General features: G+C 39.7%; 2 protein-coding genes across 15 annotated transcripts in view; one reads left to right on the forward strand and one right to left on the reverse strand.

Annotated features, from left to right (window-relative positions):
• Positions 1–16,218, forward strand: part of LOC123864449 (regulating synaptic membrane exocytosis protein 2) — a 30,938-nt gene extending 14,720 nt beyond the window's left edge. For 5 of the 13 annotated variants that reach the window (XM_045904878.1, XM_045904879.1, XM_045904871.1 and 2 more), the window contains 13 exons: positions 39–197; positions 4,105–4,179; positions 4,659–4,755; positions 6,586–6,716; positions 7,365–7,476; positions 8,731–8,917; positions 9,294–10,978; positions 11,191–11,337; positions 11,511–11,652; positions 13,946–14,108; positions 14,671–14,868; positions 15,481–15,615; positions 15,915–16,218. In XM_045904878.1, coding sequence (XP_045760834.1) covers positions 39–197; positions 4,105–4,179; positions 4,659–4,755; positions 6,586–6,716; positions 7,365–7,476; positions 8,731–8,917; positions 9,294–10,978; positions 11,191–11,337; positions 11,511–11,652; positions 13,946–14,108; positions 14,671–14,868; positions 15,481–15,615; positions 15,915–15,917 — 3,234 coding nt within the window. In that variant the 3' untranslated portion in view covers positions 15,918–16,218. Of the gene's footprint in view, positions 1–38; positions 198–4,104; positions 4,180–4,658; positions 4,756–6,585; positions 6,717–7,364; positions 7,477–8,730; positions 8,918–9,293; positions 10,979–11,190; positions 11,338–11,510; positions 11,653–12,184; positions 12,300–13,945; positions 14,109–14,670; positions 14,869–15,480; positions 15,616–15,914 lie in introns of those variants that run through there. The other 8 variants (XM_045904874.1, XM_045904882.1, XM_045904875.1 and 5 more) reach the window with 8 other exon arrangements.
• Positions 16,219–17,068: 850 nt separating this feature from the next.
• LOC123864463 (host cell factor-like) lies at positions 17,069–25,171 on the reverse strand. Of its 2 annotated transcripts, XM_045904922.1 has the most exons (14): positions 25,107–25,171; positions 24,817–24,990; positions 24,503–24,598; positions 24,068–24,159; positions 23,242–23,413; positions 22,659–22,770; positions 21,842–21,976; positions 21,007–21,134; positions 20,399–20,619; positions 19,999–20,079; positions 19,665–19,826; positions 18,744–18,914; positions 18,016–18,202; positions 17,069–17,501 (listed from the first exon to the last, which is right to left on the reverse strand). In XM_045904922.1, the coding sequence occupies exons 2-14, from the start codon at positions 24,965–24,967 to the stop codon at positions 17,413–17,415; spliced, it is 1,797 nt and encodes a 598-aa protein (XP_045760878.1). In that variant the 5' UTR covers positions 24,968–24,990; positions 25,107–25,171; the 3' UTR covers positions 17,069–17,412. The 2 variants fall into 2 exon arrangements, with proteins under 2 accessions (XP_045760878.1, XP_045760879.1); XM_045904923.1 differs by having other exon boundaries at positions 18,016–18,199; positions 24,817–25,144.
• Positions 25,172–25,388: the final 217 nt, after the last annotated feature.

Consider the following 25,388-nt stretch of genomic DNA (forward strand, 5'->3'; position numbering starts at 1 on the left):
ATTTAATTATTATTTAAGACGTGTTTTAATCCTAACAGCGATACCGGGACGACGACGTCGATGGCGAACATCTGTCACCACCTTCCACATCGACATCACGTCTCTCTGACTCGGACACCCCGAGCGAGTGTGACCTGCGCCGCCACCACTCGCTCTCCAGCCTGGCCTCTAGTTCCAGCCCACCGCCTCCGCATGAGGTCAGTTACACTTATTACTTAGCAATTTTTTTTAAATTCATTATAGGCGCAAGCGCTTGACCACAATCACGCCTTATGGAAAATGATGATGTGGCCTAATGTGTGTGATCCAGTAATAATTCAAATACATGACTGTCCAAAAAAAAGTATTGTGGTAATCTTTTTTTTAACTAGCCCTTGACTGCAATCTCACCTGGTAGTAAGTGACGATGCAGTCTAAGATGGAAGCGGTCTAACCTGGAAGGGTTATGGCAGTTTTTATAAAACCCATAATTCTTTGGTTTCTACGCGGCATCGCACTGGAACGCTAAATCGCTTTGCGGTGCGGCTTTGCCGGTAGAGTGGTAATTAGCCACGACCGAAGCCTCCCACCAGACCAGACCACAGATTTAGAAGTTGTAAAATTCCAAACCCCTGCCAGAATCAAACCCGGGACCTCCCACTAATAAGACCACAGAGCTTAAGTACCTATCTTTTCGCCAGAGAGGTCAGGGGATCTTTTCAGAGTGTATACGTACTTTAGTGAGCTTCTTTATTACCATAGCCTCTAAATGCCTGAAAAGATTTGGATGTAGGTATAGTGTAGGTATTAGATATAGTACCTACCTTCTTCTTCTTTGTCGTTACACTCTTGGCAGAGCGGTCGTGGTCATCATGAAGTGACGTTTTGGGGGGCAGATGTTACACGCCTCACGAGCATTCGCCACTTCTCCCTGCTGGTCGACATTCTGGTACACTCGTGCACGGCACCGCCCACAGCGGACTTAATTTGGTCGGTCCATCGCGTAGGCGACCTTCCTCGCCCTCTGGTACCCTCCACCTTGCCCTGCACCACAAGACGCTCAATGGAGTCACTCTCACGCCGGGAGACATGTCCGAAGAACTTTAGTATGCGACCCTGTACTAACGCCGAAAGACGTTGTTTAATGCCGAGTTCTTGGAGTATAGAGACGTTGGTGCGAAATTCAGTCCATGAGACTCCTAGCATCCGCCTCCAGCACCACATCTCCAGAGCATCAATCTTCTTCTTCTCGACTGTTCGCAAAGTCCACGTCTCCGCAGCGTATAGAAAAATGGGAAAAACAAGTGTCCGAACGAGCCTGATCTTCGTAGCTTTTGTGATGTTTTTGTTTTTCCATATTTTCTTTAGCTTGTCCATTGCAGTTCTCGCTATCGCCATACGCCGCTCTACTTCTTCTACGCAGCCCCCATTGTTCGAGATTAAAGCACCAAGATATATGTAGGATTGGACGACCTCGCAGTTCGCAATTCGAGTGACTTCGGGCGAATTATTATTGGCACGGTCTACAACCATCATCTTAGTTTTACTGCGGTTGATTTTTAATCCGAACTCTAGACTGACGCGCTCCATTTTGAGAAGTAGCTCTTCCATATGACGAGCACTGGTCGCAAACAAGGTAGTATCATCGGCGTAGCGCAGATTTGATATCTTGTAGCCTCCAATAGCAACACCGTCGGTCCAGTCTTCAAGAGTAATGCGCATTATAAGTTCAGTGTAAGCATTGAACAATAGCGGCGATATTATGCATCCTTGGCGAACGCCTGCGCTGGGATGAAAATTTTGTGATAAAACGTCATCCGTCCGCACCGATGCCGTTCCATCTTCGTAAAGGCGTCTGAGAAGATGAACTAAGTGTTGCGGTGTACCCATGTCTAGCAAAACATTCCACAGTTTAGGCCATTTCACAGAGTCAAACGCCTTCGAGAAGTCAACAAAGCAAATGTAAGTTGGTTTATTGAACTCTCGTGCCTTTTCTATGATCTGGCGAACAATAAGGATCTGCTCACGCGTACCCTTTCCCTTAACAAAACCGGCTTGTTTTGGTGCTATCTCCTTAGACAAAAAAGTTTTCAGTCGCTCATTTAGAATGTGTAACAAGATTTTGCTAGCATGAGATATAAGTGCTATAAGTCGGTAATTGCTACACTTCTTGGTCGAACCCTTCTTATGTAAAGGAATGAAAACCGTGTGAGTCCATTCTGTTGGCCATGATCCCGAACTCCATATCTTGTTGCAGATGGTGTAGAAGATATTGACACCTACATCGCCTAAAGCCCTTATTGTTTCAATCGGGATTGCATCTCTTCCGGTAGCTTTCCCATTTTTGAGATGCATAATGGCGGCTCTGATTTCAGATTTAAGTATGTCTGGCTCCAGGTCCTCATATCCGGGCTCTGTATTGGGAAAGTTTTCCGACTGATTGTCCTGGAACAGGGACTGGCAATAACTCTTCCAAACCTCAGTTATACGATCTAGCTCAGTAACTATTATACCATCACTATCTTCAATAGCCCAGGTCTTGGAGGTGAGTGATTTTGTGATGGACCTGATTTTATGATAAAGATCTCTGGACTCATGTCTGTTAGCGTGAGCATCGATTTCGTTGCATATTTTACGAAGATAGGCATTATGATCCCGCCTGCATCCCGCTTGAATTTGCGCTGACAGTTTGTTCAAGTCACCAACCGCTGCCCCTGTTGCCTTCAATGCGCGCCTCTGTTGAACTAGTTCCAGTGTGCCATCCGACATCCAGTGTTGTCGTTTGAGTGCTATGTTGGGTAATCCAGAAGCTGCAACAGACTCTGTAATTAGCTTTTTGGTTCGTTCCCACAACACGTCTGGCGTCTCTTCGGCAGAGTTTGCATCGCCCCATTCTGCCCAGTGCTGTTTTGCAGTAGCGTAAAACTTTGAGCTATCCTTTACTTCGATTCTCCGCTGTTTAATGAGACTTCGAGCTGCTCTTAGTTTCAGTTTGAACTTCGAGATCAGTAGTTGGTGATCTGATCCACAGTCTGCACCAGGAAGAGTATGAGCATTTCTGATAGATGTTCTCCATCGCGATCTTATCAAGATATAGTCTATCTGATTGCGATATTTACCGTCTGGCGATGTCCAAGTATACAACCTACGTGGATGGTGCTGAAATAGGCTATTTACTATCACCAGGTCATTTTCAGTTGCAAACTGTATGAGACGTTCACCTCTTTCGTTGCGTGCTCCAAGACCAAATCTGCCCACACATTGTCCAAGCTGATTAGAGTTTACTCCAATTTTAGCATTAAAGTCACCCAGTATTACCAGAGCTTCTCTATTGGGGACTTTAGCGATGGTGGTCTCCAGTTCAGAATAGAACTTCTCTATAATGTCATCACTGGCAGTGCTGGTGGGGGCATATATTTGCACTATAGTAAGATTCACTGGTGATGCTTTTAGTTTGACACTGATAATCCGGTCATTGACTGCTTCAAAACCTATCACACAGTTCCTCTGGTGTGCGGGTATTAAGAGAGCAACTCCGTTCTGGCTACTGCTGTCATTGCCAGAAAAGTATACGGCATAGGAGTCAGTGAGGAAGTATCCATTACCTTTCCAGTGGGTTTCACTAAGTCCACAAATGTTCAGGCCACATCTGGTGACCTCCGTTGCCAAGATGTTAAGCTTTCCGGTGCTAAGTAAGCCACGCACATTCCACGTCCCTATCGTTTGGATTTGGCGTAACTTAACAGGTATTCCAGTATCTGAATTTCCATGGGAAGCCTGGTCTCCTGCTACCCCATGGCCGGTAGCACATTTCCCACCGTTTGCCCCGGAAGCAAAGCGGCGCCGGTTGCTAGGCGGATTGCATGGCGTCCGTGATCTCTCTGATTGTACTTTCATGATGACTTTCTTGGGAAGATACCTACCTAGTATATTTATATCGTTAGAATCCTTACACTATCCGGAGTGACACTTGCTTTAATTAAATCAATATGGCGGCTGTATGTATGGCGCTGTTTTCAAATGTAAAAATCTTGTAAGTTCGTTTTCGGCAGGGCAGTCGTGTTTTTGAATATTTTTAATTACAACCAACGAAAATTTAATGAAAATGAATGAAATGTTTTATAGATCGAAGGAACACGCTGCAGCAGACGAGATATGTCGCCAGCTGGTCGAGTCAGAACTGGCATGTCTAGAGAACGGGTAAGTAGGTAACATTTTAATATTTATGATCTTTGGTCTGTTTTAAGAAACCGGCCAGGTGCGAGTCAGACTCCCGCACCAAGGGTTACGTACTAAAATAAAAAAAAAATAAAAAAAAATGATACCCCACTTGGTAAAGTTATCTTACATTGAAAAACACATTTTTTTTGTGATGTAACCACAAATTCACGGTTTTCAGATTTTTTCTTTACCTGTGCTATAAGACCTACCTACTTGCTTTTCATGATTCTAGGTCAACGGGAAGTACCCTATAGGTTTTCTTGATAGACACGACAGACAGACAGACAGACAGATAGAGGGCAGATAGATGGACAACAAAGTGATCCTATAAGGGTTCCGGTATTCCTTTTGAGGTATGGAACCCTAAAAAGTTTTGAAACACCCTGTATTACTAGTAACTTAACCTTATTATTATAAACCTTATTACCTTATTGTCAAGTTGTTTGTTTGTAACACAGAGTGGCTACGTAGCGCGGTCGCAGTCGGCGGCCGGCGGTCGCAGCGCGTCTCCGCGACGCTCGCTGTCGCCGCCGGGCTCCGCGCCGCGCTACACAGGTTACACCTCAACGCAACCAACGACTATTACTATACACTCATGTTTCTGGATTACAATCAAGTGCCTCAACGTCTTTTAACATTTACCTCGAAAAAACCAACCTGTGTTACCAAACTTGTGATCGTGGTCTTTACAATCGTTGCTATTGGATGAATTTTTTGCTACAACTATTGAATAAAAAGGTTTGAAAGGTTTATGATAGAGCCTGGCCTGCCTACATTTCCGCCATTTTCTTTTTTTTTTTCAAAATAGCGGCCACGCATAGAACCTGTATTTTAATAGCTGGCACCAAAACAACCAAGTATTGTATGAGACAAAATCTTCTAAAATATCACGTTTCCGTGATATAAAGCTATCAAAGTTGTACTGGTGGCTAAACTGTTATACATGACACCATCGTACGACTTTGATAACTTATATCTTGAAAACCTGACACTTTGGAAGATTTTGTCTCATACAATAAATACTTGTTTGTATTGAAGCCAAGCCAGCTGTTGATTAATGCAGGTTTTATGCGTGGCTGCTATTTTGAAAAAAAAAAAAAAAAATAGCAGACTACTACGTGGACCAAAATCTTCAAAGCCCTTTATCCAGAATTGCAAGAATCACCCAATAGGAAAGATTGCGGTTATGATTCTATTCTATTGTATCGAAGTTTGGTAATGGAGAGGCATTCACCAGATTAAATTGAAATCGCGGAGTTTATGAGGCTCTTGGCCTATCTGATGAATGTGTTGCATGCGATTTACATTATTTACTCGTTTACTCGATGAACGTAATATCTGTACCTAATCTGATTTCATCTCTTTATCTCTTAAATTCAAATATCTTAAAGCTAAAAAAGCTATTCAAAAAACCTACGCCATATAACATAATACAGCCTAAAGCTTCCCCTTGTTATAATGTCTATGTCCTAGAGTTAGTTCCATCAGATAGGTGTGCAATCTAAGCATGACAAAAGAATAAAAATACATCATTTATAAACCTAAGTATTTTTATGTTACAATATTTCCTATAACTTAGATATAAATAAAAAGATATTTTTGGTAAAGTAATACCGTTTATATACTAACCATAACCATGTTTATAACCACAAGATGAAGGAGTTAAATATTTGCGGGTAGTTCGTCCATGAGTACCTATCGTTGAGTGTTTGCGCGTGGATGCGCCAGCGGACCGTGGGCCCGACCCCGCACGGAACACATCGTCGCGCGACTTGCACGTATCGCGATCATCACCACTTTACTGCCACTTACTATTCTACCTTCCTATCATTTTTGTTTCACGCATCTTCCGACCTCGTCCTCTACCTGAGCACGCTAACCACTAGACTTGTACAATACGTTGGACTCATCAATCCATCCGTGGAGATTATGGGTGCAACGTATTTTCAATGATCTCACTGAGTATATAACTGCATGCCGCTCTAATTAATTTTCAAAATCAACCAATCTTTCAAAGGCAACCTTCGTAAGTTACTCTCGAATTTATCTATTTATCTCAGTAATTTCTACTGTTATTGGCCACCGTCCGAATGAAATGATATATTTAAATTGAGCAACTTAATTGAACTAATGCTGTCTTTTCAAAAAAAATTCAACTTTGCCATTTTGTGGCAAGTTGTTTTGCTTAATACGAATGTCAGAGATAAGAGTACGCTCGTGTCTTTGCATTTTTGCCATTTGGAATGATATGCTAACAGAATGTCACTGCGTCATATTATTGAATTAAAACAATTCAATAGATGTGACATTGAAGCAGTTTGGAAGTGTTATGTTCTTCAGAGCATCACTAAAGTGCCAGAAAGCAGAATACGCTTAACATTTCAGTGTGCGAAGATCGAGGCGACGCATCGCGACTGCCGACGCACGCGTACGCGCCGCGCTTTCAGTCGCGATCCGCCACCGCCACGCCCACCACTAGTCCGAAGAAGCGACAGCTACCCCAGATACCGCACCAGGTAGGTTTCACGCACGGCCATTGGGCATCCTGGAAATCTTTAAAAGAGAAGATCTCATGCAATATTCTTTTTAGGATTTTGTACTGTAATAGAGTTGAGTGTGAATATTACGGGAAAAATAAAATAAAGTTTCCATATACATTTATATATATTTACGAACAAAATATATGTGGTCTCAAATAGATCAGCAAATTTTGTGGGGGTGGATTAATTTATAACCATTTATCCGTTTTTTTTCCAAAGTAGAGAACCCTCTGTGGGCGTTTTTTTTTAGAAAGATAATTAAACTGATGATGAATTTGAAGATTCTTGACTGTGTATTTAATTATGATATTTTAGCATCATTGATACGATAGTATTTTTTCTCTTGGAGAATCTTTTTCCAAAGTTCGGCCCCACTATCTGGATTCGGCAAATCCGCACCGTCAATCTATTGCTCTTTAACTTTGCGCTACTCTGAATGTAGTTCGGTGTTGAGTCGGCAATAATTGTCGCATCCTGAAAATAGAGCAGTACTATTATTACTACATTAGGCATAAATGCTTCCTAGACATAGCACTTTGTGCGTCTTCTTTTGGATGGTTTGTTCGCTACGTAATGTAAAGCTAGTCGAGTCGTTCAATCCACCTGATAATGAACTTTATGCAGCAGAGTGGGCAGCGGGCGATGCGCGCGCAGGTGTCAGCGGATCTTGAAGAACGTAAGTGGATCGCCCCGCACCACATTGGCGCCACACTCACCTACCGCAGCACGCCACAAGGTCAATACACCCATACCCTCACTTGCAATAGAGTTCATCCTCAAATCAAAAGCGCCATTTGACCGAATGTCGCTGTGTAAATAAGGCTGACAGACAATATCTAATAATGTCAGAAGCAAGGGAGGTCGTCCACGGCGACTTTTTGCAGCAATTCAGTAGTGTGTTTCGTTAACACGCATCTGAACCGTTACTTTTGGCTGTTAATCACATCTCCAACGCGCGACAGTAGCGTTTTAGTAGTGATACAATTGCATAGCATCGATTCAGCATCGCAAACTTTCTTTATTATATTTACCAATATTTACGTTGCCCACGCTGTGACTACTTTCGTAATAGCAGCAACAAAAACAACGCGATCGGCGTGGTCCGATCGAGTCTATCTTGCAACTGTATAGCGTCCACAGGCGCTCAGAGGTAGTCACTACATCGCAGTCTGTATATCGATTTTACATCACGTCTGAATCGATGCTGTATCGCGATAGTAGCGATGAAAAATCATTGTCACGTGGGCGAAGGTATACGACCAGTGGCAGTATCGCTGCCTTTTTGCGACTTTATGGATACTGAATCGCTGCAAAAAGTCGCCGTGGGCGACGTCCCTAAGATCCGTGGGTGTAACTGACTGATAGATACTGATAGATAGTTATAGCATTTGAGGAAATGGCTGAAATAAAAGTCTACATTCTATCGATGAACATGGATTAAAATTATCAATTATACGAAAATTACAATGTCAATTTCGATATTCAAGAAACACATCACTTCACCAGGAAGTTGTTTCGGTCTAAGTCTATATTTTACTGGACAAGAAACACTGCTTTTTGCTAACAAATTAGCCGTCTAGCGGAATAGATTTGCACTATGCATAATTTTTATAGATGTTAATAATTATGTTCTAGATTTTATACTTATATTACTTTGAACAATTAAGGAAAACATTTTAGGTCCCATAATAATTTGATTTTGCATTTCTATTATTTTGAATGCACATCTTTCTAGACATGGACGTAGCTACGGAGGAAGGTAGATATAACAGTTGATTTGAAAAATTACTCTTACCTCATAAAATATAGTATTAGCACATTTGAAACGCGTGACACATATTCCATTGTTTCCTAGTTACGCTCATGCCCGGATAGATCTTGCCGCAAAGTTGAATTAAAAAATTTTGGTATATTTAGTCTACCCGTTGCTAAAACTGAAGCCATCCCATGGGATGTGGACTGTTCAAACAAAATATCCATAATGATCTAGGGTGGGAGAGACACTATGCGGGTTTGTCGGACTCAGAATTGGCAGCGCGCGGCGGAGGCTGGGCGCCGCGACGCCGCCTCTCGCCGGACGCGGCGGCCGCGGACTCTGACCTCGAGTCCGTCGCTTCCGTCACCTCTAGTGCTTTCAGTACGCAGTCCGAACGGCCACGTCCCACGAGGATGCTAAGGTGATATAAATAACCATACGTATCCATCGAAATTACACCGATTCTGTGTTATATTAACTTTTCTAATCTATTAATTCCCTAGTTTTCGTCAAAACATTTTTGAATTCCTGAATTGTTTCCTTGTATTGAATAATTTGAAAATTAAATTTCGTTTTTGCCGAAAGATGAACCTAAAATTCTTAAAATTTGTTTATTCTTATTGTATGTAATCAGGTATTAAAACAGAACAAACAAATAAAATTGATACAATTGACAAACGTTTCATCTATATAATTTTTGATTTTATGTTAGCTTGGCCTTAGTTTTGTTTAACGTGTGATAAAAACCGATGCATGTGAATTTTCTGTTCATTATTGGTTGCTTCCATGCTTTACAGCCGGATGCAAACGCTTCCCGTTTACAGCACTTCTTCCTTTTGCGAAAGCTTTGCTCCTGCCCTTGAATGTTATTACAGTAAGGCGGCGGTTGGGGAGATTTTCAGTAAAACCCGCAAATCACTGTGCACCAATATTATGTCTCCAACGTTTTCGACACATCTCGCACGCCCCGCCCGCCGCCTGCGACGCATACTCTCTCGCAGTCATTCTGCTGGTGCCTATCCAAAAGTCTCCAAACCCTCACTTGTTTATGAAGGAAGTAGCAGCTATTCTGAATGTTCCGATCGAAACTATGATTCCTATTCAGGATCTCACATTTTTAAAAGTATAACGCCTAGTCACTTAAAAAACATCGAAAGCTATATCAGTGTTCCTAAAGAAAAACCTTCAAAAATGCGTCAAAAGCATCAAACAAAAAGGAAATTAAGAACACAGTCTAGTCACCATTACGAATTGTGTAATGATGTTAATTGTAACTATTACGATGAAATTCAAAATTCAAGAATCACCCATCAAAGGCATTTATCAAATACAGGATATCATAAAAAAACTAAAGCTTTGCCAGAAACTTACATTTGCGACGAAGTTATCGATACAGGTACCACTAATGCTTACAGTAAGCTATCAGAAATAAAGAAAATAGAAGACACTAACCACCATTTCTATGGTTATGCTAGTGATGATAGTATAGCAGAAACAACAATACATGTTAGTCTTGATAGACAATATAGTTTTGATATTGATAGATATTTAGACGAAACGCAAGCTGAGAATTCCAAAGATGGTTATAATAGCTTTGAAAATTATTGTTTAAGTAACAATATACATAACAAAAAAATCTTGTCTTTAGATTTAAAATCAAACTTTGATAACGTTGAAATATTATGTGACAGCTTCGATGGTGAGGAAAAATTTATGAAAACTGAATTTAACGAGAAATCTAAGAGGTATTACGAATTTTTATCACCTAATCGTTTAATACCATCAACGCCAGAAGAGAGTGACGCTATGTTTAAGAAAATGCACATTTCCAAAAAAAGCAAAAAATCTTTAAAGCAAACAGATTTTAATCAAGATCAAGAACTAGGGATATGGCAAAAGCAGGCTGTAAATAAAGTTCCTGTAATTCCAACATGTAATGGATATCACTCCCAAAATTCCTTTTCTCACCAAACTAATTTAGATAGATCATTTAAACACCCATTATCACCTTACATAAACAACGCTTACTCTCAAACACTTTCATACGCTGCGACCAATCACGTAGATAGAGAGTATAGTAAAATGGCTAATTCTTTGTCTGTCGGTCTTTCTCCCACGAACCTCGGCTCGCCCCGTGGTGTGCTCACATCCGTCGCCCCGCACTTGCCATCCGATGACACACATCATAACACCACCGAAGCGACGACGTATCTCCCTGCCGCTGCTGACTTCACTCGTGCTGACGAACCGAAAACATCCAACATACCAAACGAGGAGCGTCATAATTCACCAATTGCCAAAACCAATGAAACACGGATCAAACCCGTCAATTCGCCTGAATTGGAATGCAGCAATGACTACGGAGGGCGTGAGAACGACCGAAATCACAGCCAACAGCAGCCGCTCGAAAGGCGAGAATCTCGACGTGGACAATTCACTCGTAGTCTCAGCAACGCTGACGCTCCTCCTGATGAAAAAGCAGGTAAATGTCTATGTTTGAACTTCAGTAGAAATTGCAAAATGTAGAATCAAAAAATTCCAGACAAAATATAGTTTAACAAAAACTCAACACAATAAGAGTGTAGGTACCTAATTTAACTGAGGAAAATATAACTTTAGGTTTTTATATATTTTAATTTTCAATTTTTGAATGAAATATGAAAAAACTAATAACTAAATTATATATATCTCAAGACGGCAGTCTCAGCGATACTGCGCTTGGTGGAGCCAATGAAATAGAGCCTGTAAGCGACGATGCCCTCCTAAAAGCCGAACCAAGAGACTACTTCGGTCCTGGGATGGGAAAGAAGAGCAACTCTACGTCACAACTCTCGGCCACAGGTAAATTGAAGCAATTATTTACTGAACTTTCAAACAAGTAGGTAAGCACCTTAATCCTATTAGTTCTTTTCCCACTAAAACATGGAGCGCTAGAGCATTCTCTAAATACCTAGCCGATAGTAAAACTTTTAAATGAATATGATTATATTTAAGTTACTTCCAATGATCGACAGGGAGAAAAAGACGGTTAGGTTTTGGTAAACGTGGAAAAAACTCGTTCACGGTTCAACGCAGTGAGGAAGTGGTGCCCGGGGAAATGAGAGGCACTGGCGTCACACGGGCCTCTTCCGCCTCGAGCGAAAACGACGATGAAAGGTTGGCGGCGCTCACGCACCTAACATTGACACAATAGTGCGGGGCTCCGGCGGTATTACGCGACGCGATGATTGATTTGTACCCATCGTTTAAACTTAAAGTCAACCTGATAGTGAACTTGTAAAATCTTGCGTCAAGTAAATGTATGCAATAACACAGCATGCTACAAGCATCCACAACGATAGATATAAATGTGCAATGTTGCTTTGCAAAGACGGCAGTGTAGAGCTTTTAACTGTAATGTACTTAATTGGCCACAAAGCGAGCGAGTATCAAAATTATGTCAAACGCCAAATTAAAACTTTACGTATGGATAAGATAAATGCAGCTGCATAGGTAATTAAATGTGCTGATGTCATAACGATTGGTAATCAAATAATTCCAGACGTATTTAACTGTAATGATTTGATTTATAAATATTTTATATTAATATTTAATTAAGTTACCAAAGATGTTAATGATATTGGTGTAAGTGTGTAACATAATGACGGGTATCTAACCGTGTGTGCCGCGCGGCGCGGTGTGCGCGTAGAGGGCGGGAGCGGCGCGCGCCGCAAGCGCTCCGGGCCCGCCACCACGTCCTTCCAGCGCTCGCACGAGGTGTGCTCCACCAGCCTCGTCTCCATATCTAGCTCGGAGGGATCCTCGTAAGTCACTCGCTCGCCCGCTCTCTCCTTGCAGTCCGTCTGTGTGTGCATCGATGTTGCTCGCGTCTTCTCCTTTGAACCCCTCTTTACGCCTTCGTCTTGTACGCATGACGCCGTCTTGTATTGGTGTTTTTACTTCACTCTCTATACTATCCAGCGCACACGTGTCTTCTTACGTATAGGCAACGCACTCGGTCTATATATTATGAGGTATCGTGAACGCGCTCTTGACGGTTGTTAAAAGTGAGCAATTAAAATGTCCGAATTTATTGCTGATGTTAGGGCGCTTTACCGTTTTCACTGCACGAGTGTCGTGGGTTACTAAATGTTGCCTGAAAGCCTAATGATGTTTGCACCTTTCAGTTCTGGATCATTTGTCTTCCATTTATACTTAATGTACCTACACATAAATTATGTTACTTTTCATGCATGTCTCACAAAATTTTATAACACTTCATCTTAGGTATATAGGTACTATATTACCTACAAACTCTATTATAGTTCAATTAACTACATTTATTTTAAAGTTTTATAGGTATATATAGGCTAACACCAAACACATTACTTTCCAATGGATTACGAATATTAATACTGATGAAGAAATCATAATTTATAAATGACCAACCACTATTTCAATACCTCTGACTGAAAAATGAAAAAGTGCAATCTTAGTAAAATGCAATCTCGGACATCTGAGAAGTATGAAATTATATTGAAATTTTATTACTTACCTACCTACAGCAAAACTCAACTCAAGACAGGTGGATATCCACCTGTCTATGGCTTTAATATTAAAGCCATAGTAAATGGTGATTGGAGTCCCACCAATAATTTTTATGCTCATTTATAATTTTGGATTGGATATTCATTTCTTGATGATTTCATTATAAAGCTACTTACACGTTAGTTCGGTTCAAAAAAAAACACACCAGGTTCATTTTAAAGTAGCTGAAACTCTGATTAAGGACCTTATCAAACTGATAGCTACAAGTACTGGGTAGGTAAACCATAGTTATAGCGCGCTGGTAGGAAATATTTTATTACTCTACTAGTATCTAACTTTGTTGATCGATTCGACTTCTAGATATAGCCTTCTGTACTATTTATTCCTGATAAGTAAGTATGTTAAAGGACCGTTTTAATAAAACCTAACTTTGTTCGTTGCATCCGAAGACTACCGCCCCCTTTCTTCACTATTGTATCAATGTCGTGTTTAACATTTTTATTCTTAAAACCTTACTAAATTATTATTATATTAACCTGCCACGAGAAAATCCAAGTCTTATTTTTATTTTAACCTTTATTCCTATTTCTGTTAATAATAATAATTTTGAGCAACCTTCCATAGCTTCGGTTTTCTATATAAACTTGGATTTTCAATTTATTTCACGCAATGCTTTGATAAAAACTACTTAAATAAAAATCAAACTTCACTCCACTACCAAATCATTGAGTCTGATGCTTATGCAAAATTTAATAATACCAATATTATTATAAATCTAATTTCTACTGGTGCAGGTAAGTTGAAAATGAAATAATATAAAAAATGAAAAGCTCAAGAAAATGGAATACTTCACTATTTTTTTAAACTGCAGTTAGTAGCACAAATCTTACCAGTTCCAACAATAACTTCATGCTAAATGCAGGTGGTCTCCTGGAATGCGAGGATCAGGGTCTTCCGATGGAGGTGGCTTATCAGACTTCATTGATGGGCTGGGCCCAGGACAGCTTGTCGGTAGACAGCTCCTTGGTGCACCCACTTTGGGCGATGTTCAACTCTCCATGTGCTATCAGAAAGGATTTCTTGAGGTAAGTTCAAGGCTAGCTAAGAAAAATTAAAAACCATTAATTAATAAGAATAATATGTAGTATCTAGCATGATACGTTTATATGTTACATGTGACTGATATAAAGTATGATTAGTATTGGTGATATAAGTGCACCCTGTGAAACACCAACCAACTAATAAAAAAATACTATTTTCCTTTTTATATCGAGAATTCTGCGAGCTAAGCTGTTATCAATTACACTAATTACCTAATTACTTCGAAGAAATTCTAAATATATACATATTTTAAGTTGGTGTTACACAGGGTTATGTATTTTCACCTACATAGTTCATACTGCACATCGGTAACGCATTTGTTCTGTATAAGGACGTAAACTACAGCGTTGTGGTATTTGCACGCATTCTAGCGTGCTAATCGACCTATAGGAACGACCACAAGCGTAGCGCGCTTCAACTGCACGATAGATTTGTGTACGTTTTTGTATGATAAACTATGGTTCTATCAAATCATGCCACTATAGTCTGTAAATTCGTAAATGATTAAAGGTGATTTTATTATAATTTTGTAACTCGTCATCCCAGGTGGAGGTGATTCGAGCGCGAGGCTTGCAAGCCAGGCAAGGCAGCCGCACGCTGCCGGCGCCCTACGTCAAAGTGTACTTAGTGAGCGGCAAACGCTGCATCGCCAAAGCGAAGACGAGCACCGCGAGAAGAACGCTCGATCCACTGTACCAACAAACACTTACCTTTAGGGAAAACTTTAAGGGATGTGTTCTACAAGTACGTACCTATATCGGATCTAGATTGCATGATGCGACACTATTCATTGGTTGCGAAGCTAAAGTGGGAAGGAATGGACTTAGGCACATAGTTCAAAAAACCGATAATAGATGTTGGGGTCCCAAGGTGCTGGAAAGGGGACTTTGCGTCGGAAAGCGTAGCGTTCATACAGACCTCACACTAGGTATACCTACATACGACATCAAATGAGTCACAGGGAGCCGCTGGACTCAGGCGGGTGTAAGACCGTGGCGTTTGAAGTCCCTACAAGAGAGCCATACCCAGCCGTGGACGTCTATCGTTTGATGATGATGATGATGATGCTTTTCATCATTATTATTATCGTGATTGCAAAACTCAATTATTCTCATAAATAAATCATTTTTCGTACTACCTGCGAACTGCAGCACTTAACCAGTATTTTAACCAGGGTCTGCTTTAACAATTCAACAGTTTAAAAACTAATTCATTCAACAGTTTACCTAAGGTTTTATACCAACGGAACGACTAGCTAAATTATTAGCTAGAAACCTATGTTCAACTGCAGTTGTATATCTCCAGGCTGATATTATAATGATGGTAATAGTATAACTGATATGTTTAATTTTTCAGGTAACAGTGTGGGGAGATTACGGTCGTATTGAGGGCAAAAAAGTGTTCATGGGTGTGGCGCAAATCATGCTGGACGACCTCAACCTCTCCAACATTGTCATCGGATGGTACAAGCTCTTCGGAACCACGTCACTGGTAATTAAATCGTTAATTACATCCTATGATGAAAAGTCAAGCCTCTCTGTTTAGACAACTTTTTATCTTGGAAAATGAATAAGTCCCACGGGATTTGTAAAAAGCCAAATCCACGCGGACGAAGTCGCGAGAATCATCTAGATTCTAGTGCCTAATAAACAGCAATGATGAGGTCTTGATGCCTATTTAGCCTTGCCTTGAAGGTATTTATGTTGTACATCACAGGAAACACGGCACTATCATCTAATTGAACTAAAATTCTGCAATAATACTAATGAATGTTTTTTTGCTCATTTCAGTAACCAAGGTGCAGCAGTGGCTAGTGTGTTCGACGAAGCTATATCAAACACAATAAAAATTAACTTTGTCCAAACAATACATTTAGTGATACTGCTTTAATATCATAATAAACTGCAAAAATATCTCGAACATAGGAAAATTTTTCTATAAAACGAAAGTTATATGTAAATGATTTGTATTTTTATTTTCTTTTGGAATGCCTACCGGAGTTTTGAATAGATAGCATTTTATAGCAAGAAAATAAAATGTATAGTGTACTCAATAATATTATGTAATTAAGTATTAAAAGCCAAATATAAAGATTATCTTTATTTTCCTGTACCAATAAACAATACATTTGAAATTAATACGAAATGAGCCAAATCCATTCCCTATTTGTTTATAATATATGACGATTTTACTGATAAAAACTACAGTAATTCATACTCTGTACAATGTTAAGTTGGGCCAATAATCACACGGCCGATTGTAAATATATGACTAGGCCACGGCCCACGCGCTGTTTATAAATTAGCATATAGTTGCCAACAGCAAAAACAGCCCTTTATAAAATACTAGTTGATGCCCGCGACTTCGTCCGCTGGATTTAGGTTTTCAAAAATCCCGTGGGAACCCTTTGATTTTCTGCGATAAAAAGATTGTCGATTTTCTGGATACAAGCTACCTTTGCACCATATAAATCGGTTAAACGGATGGGCCTTTAAGAATCCCGTGGGAACTCTTTGATGATTTACTGGGATAAAAAGTAGCCTATGCCCATCCTCGGGAAGGAAGCTAACTCCGTCCCAAATTTCATCAAAATCGGTTAAACGGTTGGGCCTTGAATAGCTAGCAGAGACAGACACACTTTCGCATTTATAATTTTAGTATGGATAGTAATCCATTCCAGCGCACAAGTTTAGCGATGTGTACTTTAGCTGAACCTATACCTACTAGACAAACTAGTGGCGTACACAGGATTTGAGGTCAGGGTAGGCATTATACCCTATCTCATTATACTATGAAGTTAGTATAGCGCTCTCTCTGTTACGTAATTTGACAATTAAAAAAAAAATAAAAAAAAAACGTAAATTGACAAACAGTAGGTCTATTTTCAAGCAGAAACCGAATTCAGCCCTTATTATAAGATTTAAAGCTCAAAATAAAACAAAAATACATTTAAAAATGTTGTTTATTCTTTGAAAGGATATTTTACATAACAGATATAATTTTGCACTTATTCTATTTAATGATACCTACACAACTTCATCTTATCAGTCCCTTATTGCATATTAAAAATAATCTGTAGTCAAACATGAGTCAAAAACACTTAGTTCGTTCACATCTGTTTATGATTGTTTTACAATATTATTACAAAATATAACTTTACACTTGCTATGTGTGCTACAAATTACAATAGAAATGTGCAACAAGCACACAAAGGCCAAACAAAATATTTTCATACATTGATGTACTTCTAAGTAAAACCTCAGAATCGTAAATAATAATATTAAATATTCAATGTAGTAATTGTTTTGGTTGTTTTGACGGCGACGCGCCCGGCAACCGCCCTTCGCCTGGTCTTTTCACCCCCGTTGACTTTATATCTGAAACAAAAGTATTCTTTCACAATATGCAATTAAAAAAAAAACTATATGGTTGTCGAACCAGTACGTCGCTATTTCATCCTGCACTTACTCTGTCTAGGCGGCTACGTCGAATACATATGTAATATCATAATATGCTTCTCTGTGATTGACAATAAACAAAGAAATTCAAGGAAAAGTTGCATTATTGTTTCAATTGAACTTGCCAATTATCTTCTTCCATGATGTAGTAGTACACACAGTAGTATTTTTAGGGTTCCATACCTCAAAAGGCGCCCTTATAGTTCGAAGTCTGGAATCGTTGTCTGCTGTCTGTCTATCCGAAATCCATACCGAAACTTGTATTCTCCGCAAATTATATACCGACCCAGATGTTAATCTCAAATTGTACATTCAATTACAGTGCGGCAAGGATATTTCGGCACTTGAATGACATTGACAGGGGGGCGTAGTTGTAGAATAAAGGCTGCCAGCAATTAGAGTTTTGGGCACGCGCCAAAAGAACTGTACCCACCTTGCAGCCACCTGACTTGTGTGGCGGGCCCGTAGCCCTTGTCGTTGCGCGCGGCGATGCGGAAGATGATGGCGGGCTTGGCGGACGAGTCCACGTGCGCGGCGCTCAGCGACGACTGCAGCACGACGCACGTGTTCGCTTTGCCGCAGTACACCCGCACGAACGCCAGCTGCGACTTGGACGACTCCTGGGGAGGAAATCGAGCCGTTTCTCAGTAAACAATTAGGATGATGCCTTGGTCAAAAATAAATTATAACTTAGGAATTATTGAATAGAGGGTCTTCCAAATATCGTTAAATCCACGTCCGCTGTTCGTTCTAAGTTTGCTAACCATTTTTAATTATCGATTTAACTAAAAAAGTATGTCTAATGTTTATGACGTCACATCTGTGAATTTCATACCAGTTCCCTTACTAAGCGAGCGTTTTGACGTTTGATAAAAAGTCACTGATTTGACTTGTAGTCATCATCCCTATTCACGACAATAAATAAGGCTATCCTGTTCATATTTAAATAAATGACGAAAAGGATGAAATGATTTTATAGTCATGTCAATTTTGTAACAGCACGATACACGTGTTTCGCAGTCGCCTTGACAAAGTATCTGGATACATTTATAACGGCTCAGGGTGGAGGAAATGGTAGGGCTTTTTTTCTGAAGACGCGGCACGTTGCACGTCTATTTTACTATAGCTATACCTTGACCAGCACACATTAATATATAATACCTTGGGTTGTGTGTTAGAGCGTACTGCGAGATAGACTGAGTACTCGAAGATTCCTTCCGCAGCCACTTGTGGGGGCTCCCACGACAGATGTGCTCCCTCCACTGATTTGGAGATCTTTATAGCGGACGGTGCGCCCGGGAAACCCGGCAAGCAGGTTTTAAATGCTGACTCCTATTAACAAGTAATATAGATATTTAATTAAATAGTACTCTGGCTAGATATAAACGGAAAATAATATTATCGCAGCTTCTTGATATTGTTAATAGCACCAAAAGGTCACTCATTATTATATTATTATAATATCAATGTAGTAAATAAAGCTGCGTGTATAGTTACGTTTTTTTTTGTCACAAAATGTGTATGTAACTGCAAAGTCTGCTGTAATATTCTACTTTAAGTCATAGTCAATTTATTTTTGAAAATATAGTTTACAGAGATGTTACATAATGCTACAAGTCATAATTTACCTCTAAAATATTCAAAACTAGATGATGCCTGCGACTTCGTCCGCGTGGATTTAAGTTTTTTAAAATCCCGTGGGAACTCTTTAATTTTCCGGGATAAAAAGTAGCCTATGTGCTAATCTTGAATATTATCTATCTCCATTCCAAATTTCAGCCAAATCCGTCTAGTAGTTTTTGCGTGAAGGAGTAACAAACATACACACACACACACATACAAACTTTCACCTTTATAATATTAGTGTGACTATTAAAAATAAATAAATTCAACTAGAACTTGAACTCGAATTAGACAATCGTAAAATAAGAGAATGAGGTACCTATATTTTATAAGATTTCAACATTTAAAATAAGAATGCTCACAAATGGACTTCCGTTTAGGATACTAGATGCTACTACAGACCGGACAAAATGGAGAAGCTAGAAAGGAAAATGGCAAACAATAATGTAAGTACTTTACCTCACTAAATTCTCCGCGCCCACACGAGTTTATGGCAGCTATTCTAAATTTGTATGCAGTGCCGTGCTCTAGTGGTGTCGTCGGCAAAGTAGCGAAATCCGGCAAACTATCCAGCGATAGATTCGATATATCAACATTCGGATCTGATATGTAGTTTTGCACCTGAAAATTCATAAGAAATTAATACACAACTAGCATACAGTGTGCCTAGTGGGAGATTTTTAACCTATTCGATCGCGTAAAAGTTAACTGCGTTTTGTATGGAATTGAAACAGCGCCATCTAGTGACAAGAAGACTTGAGTTGTAACTAAAAATATGTAATGATGATCTTACCGTAAATGTGGTTCCTTTTACAAAGCCGACGGTATACCAAAGATCTTCTTCATTTTGTGGCTTTTGATCCTCGGGTTCTGCCTGTAATAAAAACAAATTAAGGAATTGGAAAATGGTATTTTTCCCACCAAGTAAACATGCCAATATACATTGGCTTTTGTCTGCGATTTCGTGCGCCGGTTGCAGTAGACTTTGGTAAAGGTCGTTTTTGAAAGAACGAAGAAGAAGACTTGACATTTGATTCGCTCGCCCTGCCGCCCACTTCATCTCTCAATCCCCCCCCCCCCCCCCCCAAGTAATTCTCACCTCCTCCTCCGCGGCGTCCATGAGCGGTATGGGTGATGGTGTGAGTCCCGGTCCCCTTCATCTCTCCACACGCCAGTCCCAGAAGAGCCCTCACCTGTTCATGTTGGTGGTGCAGCGCGGCACTTGCTAGAGTAGCCAGCGCGTGCGCGGCGTCCGTGGGCGGTATGGGAGGCGCGCCGTTAGTTCCGGCCGCAGCGGGGCCCGAGCTGCTAACTGCACCGTCCCCTTCCCCCGCACCACCCGTCTCCCCGCCACCACCCTCCGCTCCTGAAGAGGACACGCTCGCCGCGCCCCCCTCTTCGCTTTGGAACATGCCTGAAAGTTATTCATTTTAACATATCCATTTAAAATTCATTATTTTTCTAGAAACTTCATGATGTGTTAGAATGGTCATAATCAGGGTTGAAAAAATATGATAAAAACATTTTTTGTTTAAAACTTTTTTTTAAATAAAAGATACGGATTTAGATAAGCAGTAGATAAACAACGTACATAAACCACTTGGGGTTCTCGAAACTACTTCCAAAGGCCACTATTTCTTTTTACTATAATTTTTATGACAGTGTTTTCAGCAAGTTTTGATATGTATTTAAAAATTTTACAACCCATTCTCATTTGAGAAGGCACTTGTGCTTCATAAGCCGACGATGGGTTAAAATGATGATGATGTTCCTGCAGAAAAAGGACGGAAGCTCAACTGACCTTGAAGTAGATTGGGCGAGAGCAGCGCAGAGCCGTTGGCAGTCATGGTGAGCAGAGGCATGGACTCGCTCACGGAGGGCATGGTGTCCGCAGCGCCCTCCATCTCCGACGTGTCCGCGTCGTTGAACCTTAACAATATTTTTATACTTAAACTGGTATATGCCAGCGACTTCATAAATTTCGAACCCCCATTTCACCCCCTTAGGGGTTGAATTTTCAAAAATCCTTTCTTAGCAGACATCAACGTCATTATAGCTATCTGCATGCCAGCCTGGTCAGTCCAGTAGTTTGAGCTGTGCGTTGTCAGTCAGCCACTTTTTCCTTTTATGTATTTATAATAAAATTCAACATGCATGCGTCGTTGACAGGGTCGCAAACCGCAATCCTTCACCTGATATACTCTGTTATCAAATCGAAATAATTCACCACCTATATGTTTACTACAGATACACTGCGTCGATCAGCGACTCATTGCAGTGCACTTAATCACATTGTTTGTCATACAAATTTGAATCAACGCGTTTTGGCTCTATTTGGCGCGCTCACTCACCTCTAAGCTATATGCATTTTGTGTAAGTAAGTTTGTATAGATGAGTGCGCGGCGAGCTGGTAGACATTGAAAATTCCATTTGGTATTATTAATTTGGCTTTAATTGTTGTAACTTGACTTGAGGTGTGACTTTGACTTGACAGTGCGGACAACCTCCAGCCTGCATGACTTGAAAAAGGTGGCGGGGAGCAGGTGGATGAGGAAGGCGGAGGACCGTGTTTGGTGGCGCGCTGTTGGAAATGCCTTTGTCCATCAGTGGACGCATACAGAACGAACTTGACTTACTCATTAGTGGGCTGCGCTTGAGGCAGCACAGAGAAGGAGTGCAGCACAGCGGGCCCGTTGGCCGTGGATGAGATGAGCGCGGCCTCGCTCTGCCCGCTACTCGATATGTCCGCTCCACCCTCTGTTGTGCTAGAACTGAACAAAAGTTTTAAGGAATTAATTAAACCAAGCCTGCCTATACTTTTGTTTCGTTGTGTTTTTTTTTGTAATCTATGAAACATCTGCTCCCTCCTCTTATTTTGATTTTTTGCATATGCATGATGGCATACTGAGGTTTTACAAAGCGAAAATCATAATATCTACACATTTCTGTACTCAAATCAATACATATATTAGTATGATGTATCTGTCATTCGATTTAATGAAAAAATATAGGTTAATACTTAGTAATGTCTGATCGGAAAAAAAACAGTTGTGATGGGCAGCGACCTGGCCGCACGGCCTAGCCGCTAAATGTACATCAGGTTATAAAATCTTCATACATTACACAGACTCAATACCAACTCCACTTGGTCTCAACACAGTAAAGCATGGTTAAAGTTTGATATTGTGTTCCTTATGGTGAAATTTTCATCATTTAATTGAAAGAAAAGCTTTCTTAAGCAAAAAGTTGGGATTCAAACAGTGTTGATTTGGTGTCAAGTCTATGTAATGTGCAAGATCTTTACTCATGGAACTAGCAATGATTAATAAATAAATAATCTTTTATTTCAGGCTGTAACCCATAGCTATGTGTTAGTACAACAACACTCACTTAACCTATGTTAGTACTTATTTCGGGCTTAACAACTAATCATACTAAATTAATAACACCGACCTGATGCCTGTGCTGAGGACTTCTTGTGCCGCGCTGCTGATGTCATTCACGTCATCACTACTGGCCACCCCTTCGCCACCGCCCATGTCTTCATCCATCGTACTTGATTCTTCTATAATAGTAACACGATTGTGTAACTGAACATATTCTGACCATTGAACTATCACTACTAATATCGTAAATGCGAAAGTATGTTTGTTTGTCCTTTGAGCTATAGATTGACGTAATTTTTTGCATGGGTATAGTTAAATGCCTGGAGAGCGACATAAGCTACTTTATATCCCAAGAAATAAAAGAGAGTAAAAAAACAAGAAATCTACATTCATGCGAATAAAGTCGCGGGTATCAACTAGTCTATATTATAAGGCTTTATTCTTCATTTATTTGCATTCATTTAGTTATCACAAACATGAAAATATATTTGGTAATAACTTTTATAAGGTCTGTTTTGTCATTTTTAGTTCTTTTACTAATTATTAAAATATAATTAATAATGATGGCACTACTCCTACATCCTGTACAAACTGTTTAGCCCTGGTCTATAAAGTACTTCAGACTACTACATATTACACTCATTACTTACCATCTTGTATCAAGGGTGCACCATCTCCTTCAATGGGCATGGCAGAACTTATAGACTGATCTGGAGACTCCTCCTGTGCCCCCTCCACTCCCTCCCCCTCTTCTAACCCTTGCTCCTTTAATAAAGGCTCCAGCTGGTTGTCATCTTGCAGAGAGTTATCCTCTGTCTCTGCCTGTTAAACAATCAAAATAAGTGGTTTTTTTTTATTTAAAAAAAATCACCTTTAATACAATTTTAGTTTAGTTGAAGACAAAAAGCTGTGGTAGCCTAATGGTTAAGAACAATGTTATTTAGTAAGTGCCCTAGTATCTCATAAGGGTCCAGTGATCAGTACACAGTCAAGATTATTAGACTAAATTTTGAACATAGGTTTACACTTGGCTTTATATTACGAGCTATATTGATTAGTCCCGTGACTTATCAAACAAGTGGTGTCATCTAGTTTTAGCTTTGAAAACTAAGTTCATTACAATCTTTATATATAAAATACAGTGAACTGTCAGTCGTATCATATTTAGCTTTAGCTTCGGAAACTAAGTTCCTTACAATCTTTATAAATAAAATACAGTGAACTGTCAGTCCTATCATACTCTCAACATTAAACTTTTGAACAAGAATTTTTTGCATAGAGGAACATATATGATTTTGTTTGTAGTTTTCACTTTAGACTTTGTAACATATCTACTTCTTTATATTATTATCATAGATAAACATTAATTTTTATATAAGGGTTCATATATTTTATTTAAAAGTCCGCTTCGCTCGGCTCATACAGATTCCACCCAGCTCTGTGTGGTGGGAACACACGGAGTAAAGAAATACTCACTGGAGTTGACAGGCAGTTATCTCCAATGTATGCTGACTCATCCCCAGCTGTCCTTGGAGTGGTTTCATCTATATCCATTTCTTCTTCAGCATCTGAATGAAGATGTTTAATTTTATATTTAAAATTTCTATGAAGCATGGCCCTGACCCACAAAGGGTGGTAGGGCCAAAGACAATTTATGATGATATTAAAGTTAGACATTTGATTATATTTATTTGATAGATTGCTGTTTCTATAGTTAGCTTATCATGATGTCACCCGTTGTCAGCCTCAGTGTTGCCTGACATACCATGTGTCCATGTATTCATGTTCCATTGAATAATTATTTATTGTGAACAGTTGGCTACCATAATTAGGTTTCCCAGATGCCACAATCATTAATAAACCATACCATTTTGAGATATTAATAGTATATAATCCTTGCCCCCACAATACCTTGCTCAGCATGCTGTTCTTCATTTTCTGGCAGATCTGCAATAGGTTCCAAATCTAGGACATCACTGCTACTTGTTGGAGCACCTCCATTTGTTGCTAGATATTAAAAAAAAAAATATGTTCATGGAATGTAAAGAACCTAGTCATAATGTATGAAGCAAACTTGATAACATTCTATCCCGTGTAAATTCTAAACAGAATTTACGCTAGCTTTACGACAATATTAATAGTAAATGCGAACAAGCTAAGTAGTGGAACGAATGTGCGAATTTAAACTGGAATTAATCTGCGAGAACGATGCATTTCCAACATACCTGCATCTTCTGTAGTTTGTACACCTTCAGACTCATCTGGTGCTATATTATTATCACTGATTTCACCGACTGTTTCTGCTTGGTTTTCAACTAAAGGGGACATTTCCGCGCCATCGGGAATATCACCATGAAGAGCTGAGTCCGACTCCATTTTAAGCAAATCAGACGCAACCGCTTAGTACAAGACAAATAAACATTGAAATATAACAAGTTCTATGCGGTAAAATGCATCATTTTTGTAATAAATCAACAAAAATCCAATCTTTTTGACAATAAGTTAAAAAACTGACCTGCCAAGCCAACTCGGCGTCATATTCTTTTACCATAGACCACATCCACAGAGCATATCTTACACCACAGAGTACATTATATACTCATTTTAAGGAGTTGGCAAAACTGTCTGTGGGTTTTTACTTTTTGGTTTTCTTCGTTTTCTTGAGGTATTTCGTCTTCTAATTGTTTTTATTTATTTTTTTTAAATTTATTTTACGGCCCTGGATACCAGTCCTTTAAGGCCCTAATATTGTTAGTGATTCCATAACACAGAACATTGGCCTACATTACCCTAGGCG

The sequence above is a fragment of the Maniola jurtina genome, chromosome 4, assembly GCF_905333055.1.
Source record: "Maniola jurtina chromosome 4, ilManJurt1.1, whole genome shotgun sequence".
NCBI lineage: Eukaryota > Metazoa > Arthropoda > Insecta > Lepidoptera > Nymphalidae > Maniola > Maniola jurtina.